This window comes from Lontra canadensis, unplaced genomic scaffold, assembly GCF_010015895.1.
Source record: "Lontra canadensis isolate GAN:19392208 unplaced genomic scaffold, GSC_riverotter_1.0 scaffold10, whole genome shotgun sequence".
Classification (NCBI taxonomy): domain Eukaryota; kingdom Metazoa; phylum Chordata; class Mammalia; order Carnivora; family Mustelidae; genus Lontra; species Lontra canadensis.
In genome coordinates, this window is record NW_022631004.1 from 13,994,739 (window position 1) to 14,012,886 (window position 18,148).

The following is an 18,148-nucleotide window of genomic DNA, read 5'->3' on the forward strand; positions in this document are numbered from 1 at the left end:
GTTGGGGGACCAGGTCCGTACATGGGACTCGCTTTATATTTTAACCAGCTTGCCTTTAGAAAGCGAGTTCTGAATCACCTGGCAATTGTCCCGGTTTCCTTTCAAGGCCGTAAGCATAAGATTTTATTCTTTTTCTCTTGGCTTCTTGGCTTATATAGCTGATTTGTAGTGATGCCTCAAAGTTGTTGTCATTAGTGTTTTTCACTGCTGAGGATTTTTCCATCTATTTTTAATTTCCTCAAGCCTCACACACAGGTGGCATCCTGTTTGCTTGACGGGGCGTCTAAATTGCCGTTTCATCCAATCCGCATTAAAACGAAAGCTGATGGCTGCAGGGTGCACGTGGGGGCCCGTGTCATGTTTAATGGTTTTGATATCTGTTTACATAAAGCAAATTTGTGTCCCGGATTTGCAAAGAGGAGCAGATCGGGGATTGGCAGGTGGGGAAGCTTTTTCAAGAGGATGTTTTAGCTGTTTTCAAGGTGGTACTAGACGAGGGGGCCAACTATTAGCACTGACTTTGTACTTTCCCACTGGAAAATAATGTCGATTTTTTTTATTGTTGATGTTTATGGCCGATTTTTTTTCCTGCTTATTAAATGTGTCCTAAGAGATAACTTAAAAATAAAAGTGGATGTTGCCATCACTATTATACATACTAATATATCAAATGCTGGTGTTCCTTTTGGTGCTGCCTGGCTAAAGGTGATAAGCTTACATGTAAGTTTCTGTTTGGGGTCACACAGAAAAGCAGCGTTCATCAGAGCTGTCATCTCTGGGACAGAAATACCCTGGATGTGAGGAGACAAAGCCAGAGCGGAGTGGGGGGTGGGGAGTGTGGGCTCCCAGGTGGGATTGGAGCTGTCAGCACCAACTTGCATTTGTTGGGTTAAAATGGGAAATCCGAGTTCTTGTCCTGCCTTTGCCACTTAATAAGGGTGAGCCGAGGCAAGCTGCCCAGTTGCTTTTCCTCATCCTCAGAATGGGAATGACTTCTGCCTTGCGAGATGTCAACAAGATAGCAAGAGTGCAAATACCCTGGTGCAAATACTTATGTCCTCTGCACACACAAAGACCCTTTTCCTTCCTGTCTGTCTGTTGCACGTTTTTTAATCCTTGACTTGGATAAAAGAGTGGGGTCTCTCTTTTGCATTGGCAGCCCTACAACCATTTGAAACCAGCAGTCCTGTCCTCACTTCCCAGGACTCTACTCTCCTGTCCCTCCTGTGTCATGAGACAGAATTCCCAGGCTCCCAGGGCTCTGAATGTCCTTCTTCTAGAATGTGGCAGCCTGTCAAACCTCAGGGTCTCTGGGCCAGTAGTGCTGTTGATGTGGTCATGTCTATGCAGAGTCCCAGGGAAAATCACCGTCCTTATTTTAGGGATTTTTCTAGTAGCCCCAAAACTGCATTGATCTTTCTGGCAGCCGTATGTATCATAGTGACTAACCATGAGTTCACAGACAGCTTAAACCCCATTTTTGTTTAACCCATGCTATTGCTAAACCACATCTTCCTCACCCCAGATTAGGGAAGTTTTTTGTGTTTTTTTTCCCCAAATCTACGCAAAGAACCTCACATTTATCCCATTTCACCACTTGTGTTTTGTTACACTTGGCATGTCTTACCAACCTGTTGCAGATTTCAGGAGTCCTTTGTGGCCGGCATTTTTAGTCATAGTCTCTCCCCATCCTGTGCTTCACTTGGAGCTTCTTGCCTGATAACCACAAAGTCTTTAATGCCAAATTAACAGGTGTGAACAAAGGCCAATTAAAATAGCAGTCAGTCCCCAAGTGAATAGACACTTGATCAGCAGTTGATGGAGAAACCGCTTATGAATTCAGCTGCTTGTCATCTGCCCCCCTCATTAACCTCTCAAGAAAATGGGGAAGAACTCAGTCAAATGCCTAACTGAAGCATTGATTCGTCATGGCACCAAATTTCCCTCCTCAACAACCAACTCTGTAATGCACCCAGCCGGGGAAATGAGATTAGCTGGCGTCATAGGCTGGGAGAAAAGGAACGAGTTGAGATCATGACTCAAAAGTGGAGAAGCTGGGAAAGAATTTAGTTTGGGGTTAGAGATGACAAAGAATGTGGTTTTGAAAATTACAACCTTTAGGAGATTGGAGAATAACAGAAGCTCCTTGGAGGAAGAAGCACATCTTAAAACTCCAGGCTTCTGGGCACCTTGTATGTTGCCATCTTCAAGTGCTGGATGTGGGTGGGGGAAGCCTGCAGGACCAGATGTGGAGGGTTGAGGGTCAGGTCAGAGCCGGGCTGGAGGCAGGTCCTCAGAAATGTGCCCCCCAAGCCCCTGCCCAACCAGCTCTCACAAGCTGATGGCACCCATTTCTCCCCCAAAGGCGCTTTCAGCAAAGTCACATCGGCAGCTTGAAATCAGCCTTGGAAGCATTTACACCAGGGACATTAGCAAAGCCTGCAAATCGGGTCCCCTTACCCTGCATCACCAGTTGGGGGTCACGGCCCAGGGGCTGTATCATCAGAACTGCCCCGCAGCCTCCCAGCTCACACCTGCGATCTGTCCTCTAGCCTGAAGTAGATCTTTTTTTTTTTTTAAGATTTTATTTATTTATTTATTTGTCAGAGAGAAAAAGCACAAGCCAGGGGAGTGGCAGGGAGAGGGAGAAGGTGGCTTGCTGCTGAGCAAGAAGCCTGATGTGGGGCTCGATCCCAGGACGCTGGGATCATGACCTGAGCCAATGGCAGATGCCCAACCACGGAACCACCTAGCCGCCCCGAATTATATCTTTTAAATGAAAATCTGCTTCCCCACAGGGTGATGTTCAAATTCCTTAGCGTGTTGCCACTGTCTTCTCATTTCCCAACACCCCTCACCACCCTCCTCACCAGCCTTATGCCATGTCATGTGGTTTCTGATCTTGCTGTGTCACCTTCTCCTGAGATCCCGGGGCCCCCTAAGCCAGTGCTCTTCCATGCTCCTCAAGCACCAAGCGTGGACCCCTGTTAGATCCCATCCCATGCTGTGGCTATATTATGTTCATCTTTTTCCTCTTTTTTTTTTTTTTAAGATTTTATTCATCCATTTGAGAGAGAGAGAGCACAAGGAGGGGGAGAGGCAGAGGAAGAGAGAGAAACAGACTACCTGCCGAGCTGGGAGCCTGATGTGGGGCTCGATCCCAGGATCTAGAGATCATGACCCAAGCCAAAAACAGATGTTCAACCAACTGAGCCACCCAGGCGCTCCTCATCTTTTTCTTCTTTACTGAATTGAGTCTCTGCTGGACAGAGACCCTCTTCCCTCTTCTGTTTAGCTGCATATCTCTGGAGTCTGGCATGCCTCCTAAAACATAGGAAGTCAGAAAGGCAGGGGAGTGGGAAGGAGAAGAAGGGAAGAACAGGAGAGGGGAGGGAGGAAAGAAGGAAAGCTGGGAAAGGAGGGAGGAAGGAGGGGCAAAAGCAGGTCAGCAAAAATCACTCATGAACTGGCAAATAAGGAGCAAGGGTCTGGGGATTTTCTCAAGGGTTGGGGGAGCAGTGCAGCCCAGAGGGCCTGCAGGAAGTCTGCCTAGCTCTAGTAATAAAAGTCCTTGAACTGGAGAGGAGAAGAGGAACAAGGAAGGACGCGCTCACACATCTCCGTTGCTCCCCTTTACGCCCGCCAGCCAGCCCCATGTCAGCTGGCCTCCGGGTTGGTAGGTGCTGGCAACAGAATGATCCCGAGTGGGTGATGTGCGTGGGCGTGGCGAGCTGAAAATATGCTAGAGTCTCAATAAATGCTTTTTGAATTACATTGAATTCTGGCTGGGGGATAATCACCACCTTTCTGGTTCCTTCCTTCCAGAGGTAATGGGGAGGGATGCTCGGAGTGGAGGGGAAGGGATTAACCCAGTGATGGACTGGGGGGCCTAGAGCGGGCACCACGCTGGCCCTGTGGGAACTGGGGGCTGAGAGGGCTTGGGCTGGCGGGTGGGGTACACCGCGTGACCCCAGCAGGGCACAGCTCTCCCAGAAACACAGGCCTGGCTCCCTGAGACGGCAAGGTCACTGCCAATTAGTTAAGTGGCTGCTCCCAGCAGGCCTTTGCAAAGGAAAGGCATGTGTTCCCCATTTCGTTGGTGTGGAAACAGCAAGGGGAAGTGAGTCAGAGACAGAGTGGAAATAAAGCATGTGTCTCGTGACATGCCGGCTTCTGCTAGATCCAAAGGGCTTATATTGTGGCTGTCTCGCGTGAGGCTTCCTTCCACGCTTCTGTGATATTCTCAGGACAGATGATGGCCCTGTGTGTGTGTGTCCAGAGTGGGAGATAGGGCTGAGCTTTCCCAGTGGGCAGGCGGGTGGAGGAAGGTGGGTGTGGGCCCAAAGGTGGCATCAGAGAAGCGGGGACGGAAAGAGCCGATCCCAGACTCACTGGGCCGGTCTAATGTTTGGCAAGTAGGGACTGGTATGGAGTTCCTGGTTCTTTCTTCTGCCAAGTCACAGGCACTTAGAAAATACATGTGCCAGGGAGTTTACAGAAGTAATCTATGATTCTCCAGAAAAATCTGCAGGCTAGATAATGTTAGCCCCAGTCTCCTGAGAGAGGAAACTGAAGCTTAGCACTGTGAACTTGTCCAGGCCACACAAACAGTCAGCGGCCGAGGCTTGAAGGCCACCATGTTGCCTGACCCCGAAGTGCACGGTGGGGAAGGCCCCAGACTTATGTGACAGGGCAGCCCGAGGACACGAGTTTGAATCCCGGGTTTGATGAGTCAGGTGACTGACCTCGTCACTCAGGTGAGCGCACCTTCTCCCTGACAGTGCCACCTCTCTGAGTAATGGTCCCTCCCCAGGCTCCCTCAGATCATGGGCGGAACTTTCAGCCCTCGAGACAGTGTGTTTTATGCCCAGGATGCCCACCTCCGCTTCCACATCTGACTCTCTGAGAGGCCCAGCTTCAAGGTCATTTGCCAAAGACAGTCATTGTCGCTTGATAAACAAATGAGTGCTGGAAAACCCACAAAGGTCGAAAGCCGTAATGTTAGAGTAAAAGCCTGCCCTTCAAAAAGAATACATTGAGCTTAATGACAAATTCCCTGAAGCGTCTGTATTTTTCCCATTTTGCCGCAGTCACTGGAAAATATCAGACGCCATCATCCACATACCAGCCGCTGTTCAGCAACTCTGACCCACCTGGCCCAATGTCTCCATGCCTCAGAGCCAGTTGATGGCAGAACTCGGTACAACCCCCTAAGCATGGTGGCAGGACACATCACCAGCCCCATCGTCTTTGGCAATTGCTTACGCAAATTCCTGGCATAAAGGATGTGTTCAGTTAAGACATAACATTACCCGACATTGTCTTCAAGTGCAAGATTGTACTTTTCTGTGATGTCGACGCCCGTGACCCTGTAATCTTCCTCTGCCGGGAACCCAGCCCTAGGCCCAGTGGTAACCCAGAGGATCCGAATGGGACTTAATTCTGTTTTAGGACCCCCTCCTTTCGGCAGGTGAACATCTTGCCATTCAGGAAGCGTGTCATTTATTTTCTTCCTGAAGACCTCAGGGACTCCAAGATTGTACAACCTCCCTTATTACCCTTTCCAGGTTTTGGCTGAGACATTCTTATAGCCAATCAAAACTCTTCCTGTTTTAATTTAAGCCCATTTCCTTGTGTTTGTTGTTCTTTGATTTAGACTTGGGCAGACCTGGATTGGGAAGCAAGCTGGAGCCCACGATGGCTCAGGGCCAGGGTTTCCACTGGTGCTGTGAGACCTTCTCTCCTCTGACACTGTTTGAAGGGGTTGGTGCATGCTGGGATGCAGGGAGGGATCCCTGGGCTAGGGGTCATGGTCTTGACTGGAAAAAGGGGCAGCACACTTGGCTCACAAGTTGAGAGTCAGAGGATTTAGGGATCCTCAAAATACAGAGACAAGCCAGTGATGAGAAAATCAAGTCATCCAGCAAAATATGGAGAAATAGACAAGTTCTGTTGTCAGAAACAGGAGCTAGAGGCAGCAGATCGTTCTATCCTCCCATCTCTGTGTTCAGTGGTGGATGTTGGCAGTTTGATATCAGCCATAGTGGGAATATTTACACCACAGAAATTGGCAAATGCTGCAAATCCGACCTTCCCCTGCCCCACCCACTCCTCCAGAGGGCCATTGGCAGGGGGCACAAGATATGGGGAATATAGATGGTCAGACAAGATTTTGAAAATAAGCAAGTGCTAACCATGATGATAAAGCCTTTCGTTGGTGTTCAGCTTTATTGCTTATAATGAATTTTCACTTGCATTTTTGCCCTTCGTCCTCACAAACCTTCTATAAGGAAAACAGGGCAGGTATCATTACCCCCATTTTACAGGTGAGGCAGATGAGGCCAAGAGAGGTTAAGTAACTGGCCCAAGGTTTTAGAGCTCACCAGAAAATGAGCTGTCAGAGGGACAGTGAGAGAAGCCTGTGAGTGAGATCAAGGGATGTGTACTCCTTACATCACACCTTTCAGTTACTCTGCTCCAGAGAGCTGTGTGTGGGGGGGTCCCTTGGCAGTCCATGGCAGACCAGTGCTGACAGGTGGGAGTTTGGGAGTGCCCTTGAGGAAGTTGCTATGTACCCAACAGCCCACCTTTCTGGGCCCTTGTCTTTGGTGGGCCCTCATCTTTTAACCAAATACATGAATCCCTCCCCAACAGCACCCTCCCTCCCATGACCAAGTCCTAGCGTGGGGAGAGTCCCACTCCCTAAACCAGAAGACCTTGGGATTCTTCACAGACTGGGGATAGTCAATGCCAAGTTGACATTTTCTTCCTTTCGTGGAGTCTATGCCAGCCTCAGTAGTATCAAGAGATACCACCTTCTCTGAAGGCAGATGGGAAAGTGGGAAAAACTTGGCACTTGGATTCAGATCTGCTCTGGGATCCAAGCTGACTACTCAACAAGCAGGAATCCTTGGCCAGATGGCTTAAACCTTGTTTTCTCATCTGTATAATGGGCATACTCATCCCTGCCCATCTTCAAGGGTGGTGGTACAAAGCACTTACATTTTTGGAATAAATAGCCAGAGGTTACTGCTGCAAAGGATTAAAGACAGATCTACAGGTCTTACCTCAGGCTGAAGGTGGAAGTCCAGCTGGGGTGCCTGGGTGGTGCAGTTTGTTAAGCAACCAACTCTTGGTTTTGACTCATGTTGTGATCTCAGGGTCGTGATATCGAGCCCTCTGTTGGGCTCCACACTCAGCATGGAGTCTGCTTAAGAGTCTCTCTCTCTTTCTCTCCCCTCCACTCCCACCCCCACACATGCATGTTTTCTCTCTCTCTCTAAAGGAAATAAATAAATATTAAAAAAAAAAAAAAAGAAAAAGTAGATCCTGAGTGAGCAAAATGGTTTTGCAAAAATATTTCAACTGGAGTCGGTCATGTTGACCACTAGGAATGATGGCCCCCGAACCAAGGGCCTGAAAAAACTGATGAAGATAAGAAACCAGGGTCTGCCAGGCATGTTGACAATGGCCAATGCATCAGTTTGGCTGGGCTGTGCTCCACCCGATGTAGACTGTAAATGCTTTATTTGCTCAAGGTAGAGGTGGGTGCTGGCTCCTGAGTTCCTGAGTGAGCTGGAGAGGGGATCAATGATCCCACTGTGGTTTCTCATTACATTTTTTTTCTTTTTTTTTTAATTATTATTTTTTATTATGTTTTTTTCTTTTTCTTTTTCTTTTTCTTTTTTTTAAGATTTTATTTATTTATTTGACAGAGATCACAAACAGGCAGAGAGGCAGGCAGAGAGAGAGGAGGAAACAGGCTCCCTGCTGAGCAGAGAGCCCGATGCGGGGCTCGATCCCAGGACCCCGAGATCATGACCCGAGCCGAAGGCAGCGGCTTAACCCACTGAGCCACCCAGGCGCCCCTGGTTTTTTTTTCTTAATAGACTTTATTTTTTGGCCCAGTGTTCTGTTCACAGCAAAATCCAGAGGAAAGTCTGGAGCTTTCCCATATACCCCCACCCACCCACATGCATGTCCCCCCCCCACTGTGGACACCCCCATCAGAGTGGTATATTTACTATGATAGATGAACCTACATTTCACATCGCTATCACTATCACCCAGAATCCATAGTTTACGTTAGTGTTCAGTGTTGATGTTAGACCCTCCACAAATTTGGACAAATGTGTAACGACAGGTATCCATCAGTATAATATCACACAGGGAGCACTGACAGTGCCCTGAAAGTCCTCTGTGCCCTGCCTATTCGCCGCTTCTTTCCCTCCCAGTCCTTGGAAACCACTGATATTTCTACTGTCTCTGTAGTTTTTCCGGAATGTCATGTCGTTGGAACCATATCGTGTGTTGCCTTTTCAGACTGGCTTCTTTCAGTTAGATGCATTTAAGTTTCCTCCCCGTCTTTTCATGGCTTGATAGAGCATATCTTTTTAGCACTGAATAATATTCCGTCGTCTGGATGTACCACAGATTATTTACCCATTCACCTACTGAAGGACATCTTGGTTGCTTCTAAGTTTTGGTGTTATGAATAAAGCTGCTATAAACATCCATGTGTAGGTTTTTGTGTGGACATAAGTTTTCAGCTCCTTTGGGTAAATACGAAGGAGCACTATTGCTGGATCGTATGGTAAGAATATGTCTCGTTTTGTAAGAAACCGTCCAACTGTCTTCCAAAGTTTGCACCAACAATGAACGAGAGTTCCTCTCTCTCCGTGTCCTCATCACGTGCTTACATCATCTTGGCTGCTCAAATCTGAAAGCGCCACGTTTCGAGGTGCCACCGGCTGAAGCTGCTGAAAGTAACGTGGGGACCTAACCCCTTTCCCCCTGCCTGGCCTCTGTCCCCAGCAAAGATTTCTAACTCATCTGCTCTATCTCTGTCCCTTGCTCTGCCTGCCAGAAAGGGCTTACCTGCTTCACTCCTAACTTCAGCCAATGGCACACAGAATTTGGGCAGATGGGGGCTCTTGGGTTGCCCCAGATCTTTTGACTTTTACTGACATGTTATTTCTACTTAACTCTTCTCTCTCAAACTCTTCCCCAGTGTGCGTGGGGTGTCCCGTGTGTACTCACTGGCACCAGCACCCTTCAGATGAGAACTCGGTCTGGGTGGGGAGCATTTCACCCCATCCCCTTCGTCATGGATGCCCAGAATCCATGTGGTATAACCTATAGATGTGGGCATAGCTCTTCTTCCCAGCTCTGAGTCCACGTCCCTGCTGGTCAGCATGACAACACCGATTGTGCCCCTGGTTTCTACATGCCTTTGGAATGATGGGCCCTGTAACTTCCATCTGGTATATGGGGACGGATGCCATGTGCTACTCCATTTCCTTCCTACCCCAATACCTGTTTTATAAAACTGTTTCATGAATCCCCTACCTGAAAACTAGTTTATACCAACAGATCCCCAGGGGTCGTGGACCCTTGGCTCAATAGACACAGCAATTCCTAAATCTGGGACCGATTTATGTGTATGTCTGGTGCAGTGCCCACACACATACACGAGTGTGTGTGTGTGCACGCCTGTCTCTACAACTGGAGTGTATACTCCTTAGGAGCAAGACACCTTACCCTCATCTTCATTCATATCCTATAGCAGATCTGTCATTATCCCATCTATTACCCTTGGGGCCTTAACATTCCAATATTCTCCTGCTTACTTCTACCTACCAGCATCAGCATCTTTGTGCCTGAGGACTTTCTCTGGCTCCCGAGTCCAGTCTGCCCTTGTGCGGAACTGGCTGGTAGTGCTGGGAATGATGGCTATAGGAGGGGCTGTGTAAATACGCCGGCACGCAGCGCATCCTGATTCCCAGAGTTCCCAGCAGGATGGACCTATAGCTGCCCAAGCAATAAGTCTATTGATACCCCTCCTTAGGCTGTCTTCACTTCCCCGTCACACATCTCCCCCTCCCTCAGTGGGCTTCCTGGGCTTGCTTCTCAAGCTCTTTCCTCTAGACTCCTTCTTGAAGGTGTGGGGAAACTGAGGTACACAGCACATAGCAGAGTATTGGCTCACAGGACATGTTCAAGCGATATTTATGGGAAAATGGCATGGATGCTTCTAGAATATACATATTAGCCTCTAAACTAAAGCAGGCTAGATATTCTTTTCTCCATCTGTCTTGTCCCAAATTCTGGACTCAGACGTGCTGTGCCCCTTGTCTGCCTGCCCCTGATGGAAGGGCCTTGCTCCTTCCCTGGCCCTCACAACATTTCCTTCATACCCTCGTAATATATACTGCTTCTTGAAAAGGAACAGCTCCTTTAGGCCAATGACTGTCTCCATCTTCCCTTCTAGTGTCCAGCATAGTGTGAATGGGTAAATGTAACTTTGGCTCCACTTCTAAAATATTTGCCTCTACAATAGCCAGCTCCATCCTTTTTGCTCCCAACTCCTGGTCTAACAGTGTCCCCCTAGAATCTGAGTCTCTTGTTAGAAAGGAGATCATTTTCCTGTAAGAATGGACTCAGAATGAGAGCTAAGGTTAGCCTAGAAAGGTGACCCCCAGGCCATGGCTATATGTTAGAAAAATCCTTGGAAACTTAAAAATACCAATACCAAACCTCCTCATAGGCCAAGTCAGAGGCCATCTCTTGGCACAGGGCCTGGATTTATGCTTTCTTAAAAGCTTCCCAAGGGGTTCTAGTGGAGCCAAGGTTGACACCATGAGTCATCAAATAAAACTTCCTGTTGTTTCCTTGGGGTGCTCCTGCTTCAGACCAGTGGGAAGTAAAGTCCATGGGGTTATGTTGGATCAAGAAGACAGGACCCATTTTGTGGAGACTCAAGGAGAACTGAAGTTTCCTGGGATTCTTATAGTCTATGTAAGTGTCAATCAAACTGTCATCCAAACTGGGCTGGGTGTTCTAGGGGCCCAACCCAGCCCTCTCCCACCTGGCAGAAAGACCTCCCAACTGGGCCGTGAGAGTGCTGTTCTTCTCGAATTCTCCTGTGCACCATGAACAATGTGCCGTATGATGAGTTCCTGTGGGACTGAGGCCTCCTGCCCAAAAGTTAGGGCTGGCAGCGGCAGGTGGGGGCAGACAAAGCCATCAGCTGATGGACTGGCCCCCCACCTGGGCCCTTTCCTGCCTTGTCTGTTCCAGCTCCCTCCAGGCCACCCATTCTCCCCTTCTGCTTCTTCCCTTGTCCCTGTTTCTCTCCTGCTATTTTCTAGTGTCTAACTCTTTGCTTTTTCTGCTCAGCTGTGCCTTGGAACCATGCTGCGGCCGCCCCCTCTCACAGCTGCCTTTGCAAAGTGTGGGCCTCTTGCCTCGGAGCCCAGTGTGGGAGGAGAAATGTGATGGAGAGAAGGGGCTTCTAGAAGAGAAAGCTCACAGCCTGGGATCTCGAGGGCTGGGTTTCAGACCCGGATGTTTATACGAACTGCTCCTTTGTGCTTCTGTTTCCCCCAGTCCATAAAGCTGGATGCCTTGAAGGGGAGTTTTTGAGAATGAGGGGATGTGTGGTTTGCTAGGTCCTGGAGCTCAGTGGGAGCCGTCCCTGGGGCACGAGGCATGTGGGCCTCCTCGGACTCATTTCTGGGCTGTCCCTTTGCTGTCTCCACAGGACTGCGATGTGCCGGTCCTAGCTGCTGCCCGAGAGGATGTCTGGGGTGTCCGAGCCCCTGAGCCGAGTGAAGGTGGGCACATTACGTCGGCCTGAAGGCCCCCCAGAGCCCATGGTGGTGGTGCCAGTAGATGTGGAAAAGGAAGACGTGCGGATCCTCAAGGTCTGCTTCTACAGCAACAGCTTCAACCCTGGAAAGAACTTTAAACTGGTTAAATGCACTGTGCAAACGGAGATCCAGGTGAGTGTGGCAGGCAGGACCTGCTCTCTTCATGCGTCTGTCTCTCCTTCTCCTTCCTGGGAAGCTGAGCAGCCCTCCTTCAGCCCAGCAGGCTCTCCTGTAGCCGCTCCCTGGGCTGGGGACACCTGGGAAGACGTTCTCAGCCTGCTGGGCCAGTGCTCCTCTCCAGGGCTCTGCAACCAACCTCCTGGAGGGTGGGGAAAGGGATAGATTTCAGGGGCTTCATGTGAACGCCAGATCATTTGCCTTGTCTTGGATTCAACTCATTTCAGCTCATTAAAGATTTATGGCATTTGGAGCTCCGCAAGGGATGTAAGAGACTTCACCCTCAAGGAGTATATGCTCTGATAGAATTGGGATTCGAGATATACACAAGTGATTGCATGGAAAACAGCGCAAAAAATGTTGTAATACATGTGCTTGGCACTTAGAGAAAGAAGGTGGGAGCATGATAATGAACTAGAGATGCCCTAGACCAGGTGGATGGTCACCAGGTCCTTTATGAGGCAATACTTCCATTGGCTTTTTCTCGTCCAAGGCTATGGAATCTGTTTTGTGGGTTAGGTGGTCAGTATCATCCCAGCACCAAGACACCAGGAAGCCAGTTCACTTTAAGCAAATGTGTAAGAGCTTGTCATTAAAAGCAGAGTTACAATACACTGATTGTTTTTATTATTATTTATTTGAGAGAGAGAGAGCATGAGTGGGAGGGAGGAGCAGAAGGAGAGAGACAAGCAGACTCCCTGTTGAGCAGGGAACTCAACATGGGGCTCAATCCCAGGACCCTGAGATCATGACCTGAGCTGAAGGCAGACGCTTAACCAACTGAGCTGCCCAGGCACTGCCACACTGATTGATTTTAAACACTTATTGAACAATTACTCTGTACAGCCTAGATCCATCCCTCAGCACACATTACCTCCTTGACTCCTCCCAACAGCCCCATGAGATAGATACAATGAGGATATCCTTTTCCATTGCCCAGAGTATCCCTTTCTGATGATGTCCAAGAAACCCAAACTGGTTTTCAAAGGGTGGCTTTTTCATTTGAACAAAAGGAGGGGACTTTTGGGAAAACTAACCACATTGGAGAAAGCTAGATGAACCATTTCCAATCCCTTCATCACCAGTCCTTCCCCTGTCCCAAAAGTCAGTATTCCTCAAACTGAGTGAGTGTCTCTTCTAGTTGGTGCTGGCAGCAGCCTCTCCACCTGTCCATCTGTCTCCTTAGCCATCTTCCATCTATTAGACTGCATGCTGGGCTTCAGTACACCAGAGCAGAATGTAGTTGATTATGTCACCGCCTTGACCTGTCATCATTATTGATCATGGTTTGGTTACTCCCTCTGTCTCCTGTCACTGATTTGATAAGGGTCTTATTTGTGTATCTTATGGTTCCAGATGTGTAGATAGAGTTGTGCCCTGAGGGTGAGCTCTGGACACCTTCTTCCTCCCTTCCAGGGAGGTGTTTTCATATCTTCTTAGCTCTCTTCTTCTTCTTGAGACTGACTTTGAGTGTATCATCTTCACAGATAGCTGATGGCAACCACTGTGGGTTTTACTAGTTTAATTTTCAGAAGTTATACTGCTTTCCAAGTTTGGTGGCACCTCCCTGACCTTTTCTGCTAAAAACCTGCGAGCATGCGATTGGTCCAAATCAGGAGTTGTTCAACGGAAATACAATGTGAAGGGACCCTAAAGGATAGGTCCTTTCCAAGTGGGGGGAACAGCAGGAACAAAAGAAGGGAGGCTGCTAAATGCTGAGTAGTTCAGGTGGGGTAATATGAGTAATATTTAGAGAAGTCTCAAAGTCAAGATCAGAAGGGAATGTTGAGGGCAGATAAGAGAGGCCTAGAAGATTAAGCTAAGATATTTGGCCCTGGATGGGCACTTGAGAAAGACATAGTTTTTAAGCAGGAGAGAGGCTTTTCTGGAACTGATGACTTGCTCAATGCATAAGGGGGAAAAAATACAGTGGGCCTCCAGAAAAGCCAGTGAGACCCAAGCTTAGGAAGAATGGCTATACTCAAGGCATTATCTGGGCATGAGAACAAAGGTGAAGAAAAACAAAAAAAGAAATGATAGCCTTCTAAGAATTTATGTCCAAGCCTTAGACTTTCCTACTTCCTATCTGTCCTGCAGGCAAACAACCATGGCTCTAAAGTCACCTAGACCTTGAGCTGGATACTGCTCCAGCCTCACTGGCTACATGACTGTAAGACTGATAGTGGACCACCCTGGCTTCAGTCCCCTCACTTGGGGATTATGCCCACCCGTAGCCGTGTTGTAAGGGTTAGAGGTGAGAAGCACCTAGCTGATCGTAGGAGCTGGATCATTGAAAGCTATTGATTGCCTGAATGTTAGGTCATTTCCCCACTTAGGAATCTCCAAGGATTTTTCATTGCTCATAGAATAAAGTTCAAATTGTCTTCCATTAGTGTTTAACCACATATCTGTCCTATTTTCAAATAGAGCAGTAAGATGATCAGACTGGTGTTTTCAAACAGTATATAATGTTCTGCAGGATATTAAGAAGTATGTCCAGGAGAATGGGTTTTAGGGTCAAGGAAGTTTGGGAAATATGAGCTTAAACAATTCCAAACAGATCCTTTGTGACAGGACTTCTCAGAGCCTTAAATATGCTGATATGCGTGGGGGATCACTAAGAAAGGGCTACAGAGGGGATGTTTTCAGAACTAAGCCATTTCTTATTTGCCTAAGAAACCCTTCTTTTGAAAGGTGGACCACTTGTCCTCTGGAAAATCATTCAAGACTCTGTTTTCCCTAAACTCTGATAGCCGTACAGAAAGGGCAGGAGAGAGGAAAGGCTGGAGACAGGAGATGGATTAGGGAGCTGTGGCCATAGTGCAGGCGGGAAATGATGAGGGCCTGAACTAAGGGAGTGGCATTGGAACAAAGACAAGTCAACACATCTGAGTGCATCTAAGGAGGCAGAGTTAAGAGAATTTGATGATTAACTGGAGGTAGGGAGGGAGAGAAAGGAAGGAGACAAGGATGACTCAAGCTTTTGCTGGGGTAACTGACTGGGTATTGGGGCCACTCACTGGAATACCAACAGAGACAGGAAGGGCGTTGTGAGATTTCAGCTTTACAAGTGTTGTGTTTGAAGTGTTTGTGAAACATCACCTTGGAGGCACATGGGCCTGGAGCTCAGGAGGGAGGAAGGACCCAGTGAGAAGGATTTGGAGCCATTATGCAATGGATACCATGTGAATGGATGGGATCACCCATAGAAGCATGAATAGAGCAACTGAAAAAGAGCTGCAGTTTGGAAACCCTGGGAAAGCATCTTCTGAAAGGCTGATAGAGAAAAAGGGGCAGATGAAAGAAAAAGAAGAATTATCCAGGGAAAGATGAAAAGAACCAAGAGAACAGGCAGCAGACACAATGGCAGAGGAAATTTTGAGGTAAGAGTGGTTAGTAGTGTCAGACACTCAGAAAGGTCAAGTGAGATAAGGCTAAAAATAGGTTCATTGGCTTCAGTAACAGGTGCCATGATCTTTTGCTGGACAATTTCAGTGAAAAGATGGGGGAGGGGGACAGAAGCCATTGTAAAGTTGGTTGGACAGTGGAGATGGAGAGTATAACCAACACTCCAGAGAGGTTTTAATCATAAAGGGAAGGAAGGAAGAGAAGGAAAGAGGAACAGTGTTAGCAGTGGAGGGAACAGCAGAGGAATATATAGGCAGATAACCAAGAGATGCCAAGGTTGGCTATTTAAACTAAGCTAAAAATTTTTGGTTTTATCCCATCTTTTGTGGGAAGCCAGTGACATAGTTTAAACATATGAGTGACATGAGACTGCATTTTTAAAAGATCACTTGAGTTACATAGTGGAAAATAGATTGGAAGAAGGCAAGAATGATTGTGGGGAGATGTTAGGTGGCTGTTGTGGTGATCCAGATAAGCGATGATGGTAACTTAGACATGAAGGTAATGATAATGATGATCTTAGTGATGATGTGTTGATGGTGATGACGGTGACGGTGATATTGATGGTGGTGGTGACAGTGAGAATTGATGATAGTGGTGGTGATGGTATCAATGGTGAGGGTGGTGGTGATGGTGAGGACTGATGATGACGGTGGTAGTAATGATGATGATGATGGTGTTGGTGATGATGGTAGTGTTGGTAGTGGTGGTGATGTTTGTGATAGTATTGGTGCTGAGAGTGGTGGTGAGGAGGGTGGTGGTAATGATAATAGAGATGATAGGATTGATGATGGCAGTGGTGGTGGTGACGGTAGTGTTGATAGTGATAATGATGATAGGGATGATGATATTGATGGTGAGGGTGGTGGTGATGGTGAGGACTGATGATGATAGTGGTGATGGTATTGATGGTGATGGTGGTGGTGAAAGTGAGGATTGATGATGACGGTGGTGATGGTATCGATGGTGAGGGTGGTGGTGACAGAGAGGACTGATGATGATGGTGGTGGTAATGATAATGATGATGATGGTGGTGGTGGTGGTGATGAATGGTGGTAGTGATAGCAGCTAGAACTTTTGAAAGCACATCGCATGTACTATGTCAGTGACTTCTCAAAAGAACTCTATGAAGCACATACTAAATTATCTCCAGTTTGTATATAAGGAAACAAGGTGCCAAGTAGTTCAGCAAATTGCTAGTACGTAGTGGAGGCTATATTCAAACCCAGTCACCCCACCTTCAGAGCCTGCACTCCTAACCACCATGATTTATGGACAGAATGATTATAATCCAGAGAATTTGGGAGTTGTAAATGAAAGGTTTTGCTGATGGACTGGAGATGCAGGAATGAAGAGGAGGGAGGTGTCAAGAACTGGGCAGCCCTGATTCAATCGAACGGGGTCTCACTCCCTAAGATGAAGAATATTTAAGGAAAAACCAGTTGCAGAGGGGGTAATTCACAAGTTCAGTTTTGGACCTGTCAAGCACAGTGGAAATGCTCTAACATTTTCACTTGAAAACATGGAGTAGACTTCTTGATACAAAATTCTGGAAGAGAGAACAGGGCTGGAGATGGACATTTGAGTGTTGTCAGCCTCTGGGTGGGGGTTGGAGCCCCAGCAATGGGTGAGATCATTAATTCAGCATCCCGAATAATGTCATGGTCCATTCCACAAATATTTGTGGAGTACCCCATGTACCTGGCACCATGCTGGGTATGGCCTGGGGTTATCATCATACTCAAACCAGAATAAGCTTAACATTGACTCACACTAATGAATGAACTTTTACAAGAGGCAAGTGCTCTGACAGGAAGAAGGAGGGCCTGGGAGAGCATAAAATACAGAACAGTTTGGTCTAGATGTCCAGGAACGGCTTTGCTCTTCAAGGCCCGTTTGTGGACTCTGTTTCCAGCTGCATACAGGTCCAGACCCAGCTTTCCTGCCTGAGACTCTTGGGCCCCTCTACCCTCTGCTCCGACTCCTTCCTGCACCCTCTTTCCCTAGGGGGGTTTTGTGCTTTGAAGGTTTTTTCTACTTCCAGCTTCTTCTTCTTTCACCAGCCTCCCTGTGCTCAGCTAGCCAAGCACTTGTCCTTCCATAAGAACACGTCTGAAACGCCGATACCCCCACTTAGCTGTGTCTGATTCAGTAGAAGCAACGGAGAATCACTCTGGCACAGTCCAGAGATGGTAACACCCCTCCCAAACAGAGTTACTGCATGGGCACTTGCTGATTTCATGTTTTCCTTCTTATTCTCAACGGCTTTCTCTGAGACTGTAATCGCCTCGTGATGTGTTCTCCAGGCTGTTAAAAGCCCTGTAAACAATGCTGGCCCTTGGGCCGAGGATCCAACAGAAATCAGGCAGGTGTTGAAGGGAACTGAGCAAGTGCTGGATGAGAAATGTATTTTGCTCTTCTTGATTTTCCATTTCCCTTTTGTTTGATATTCATAGGAAATTGTGTTTGTTTGGGAGCTCTGAATCTCTGTTACAAGTGGAGGCTTATATCATTATATCCTTCTCTAACATGCTAATTTGCTTGTCTGGGAAAGAGGTTAAGATAACACTTCGTAAACAACTTAGCAGAGTGCCACCCAGACGTGCCCACACAGGATGTCTCTCTTTGACGCTTAATAGCTTCTCCTTCATTCCCATTCTCCCTCTCCCTCTCTCTCTCTCTCTATCTCTCTCTCAACCCTGCTCTCCCCTTCCCTTCCCCATTCTCCTTCCCCTCCTCTCTCATTCTTTTCCATGTAGGTTGACCTTACATGCTGATTTGTCAGACAGTTCTGGTTTACACACCCTGTCCAGAGATGATTAAGGACAGTTCCCCTGCCAATCTCAAGAGCATCGTGATTCGGAGGATAAATTACATGGTCACCTACTTCTAGGTGCCATATTCACTCCTCT

The 18,148-nt window shown here is 47.6% G+C and overlaps 1 protein-coding gene across 6 annotated transcripts in view; it reads left to right on the forward strand.

Moving 5' to 3' along the window:
* The window catches only part of PTK2B (protein tyrosine kinase 2 beta), a 121,202-nt gene that overhangs the window by 52,920 nt on the left and 50,134 nt on the right, over positions 1-18,148 (forward strand). For 5 of the 6 annotated variants that reach the window (XM_032855653.1, XM_032855657.1, XM_032855656.1 and 2 more), the window contains exon 2: positions 11,543-11,783. In XM_032855653.1, coding sequence (XP_032711544.1) covers positions 11,580-11,783 — 204 coding nt within the window. In that variant the 5' untranslated portion in view covers positions 11,543-11,579. Of the gene's footprint in view, positions 1-11,330; positions 11,413-11,542; positions 11,784-18,148 lie in introns of those variants that run through there. The other variant, XM_032855655.1, reaches the window with a different exon arrangement.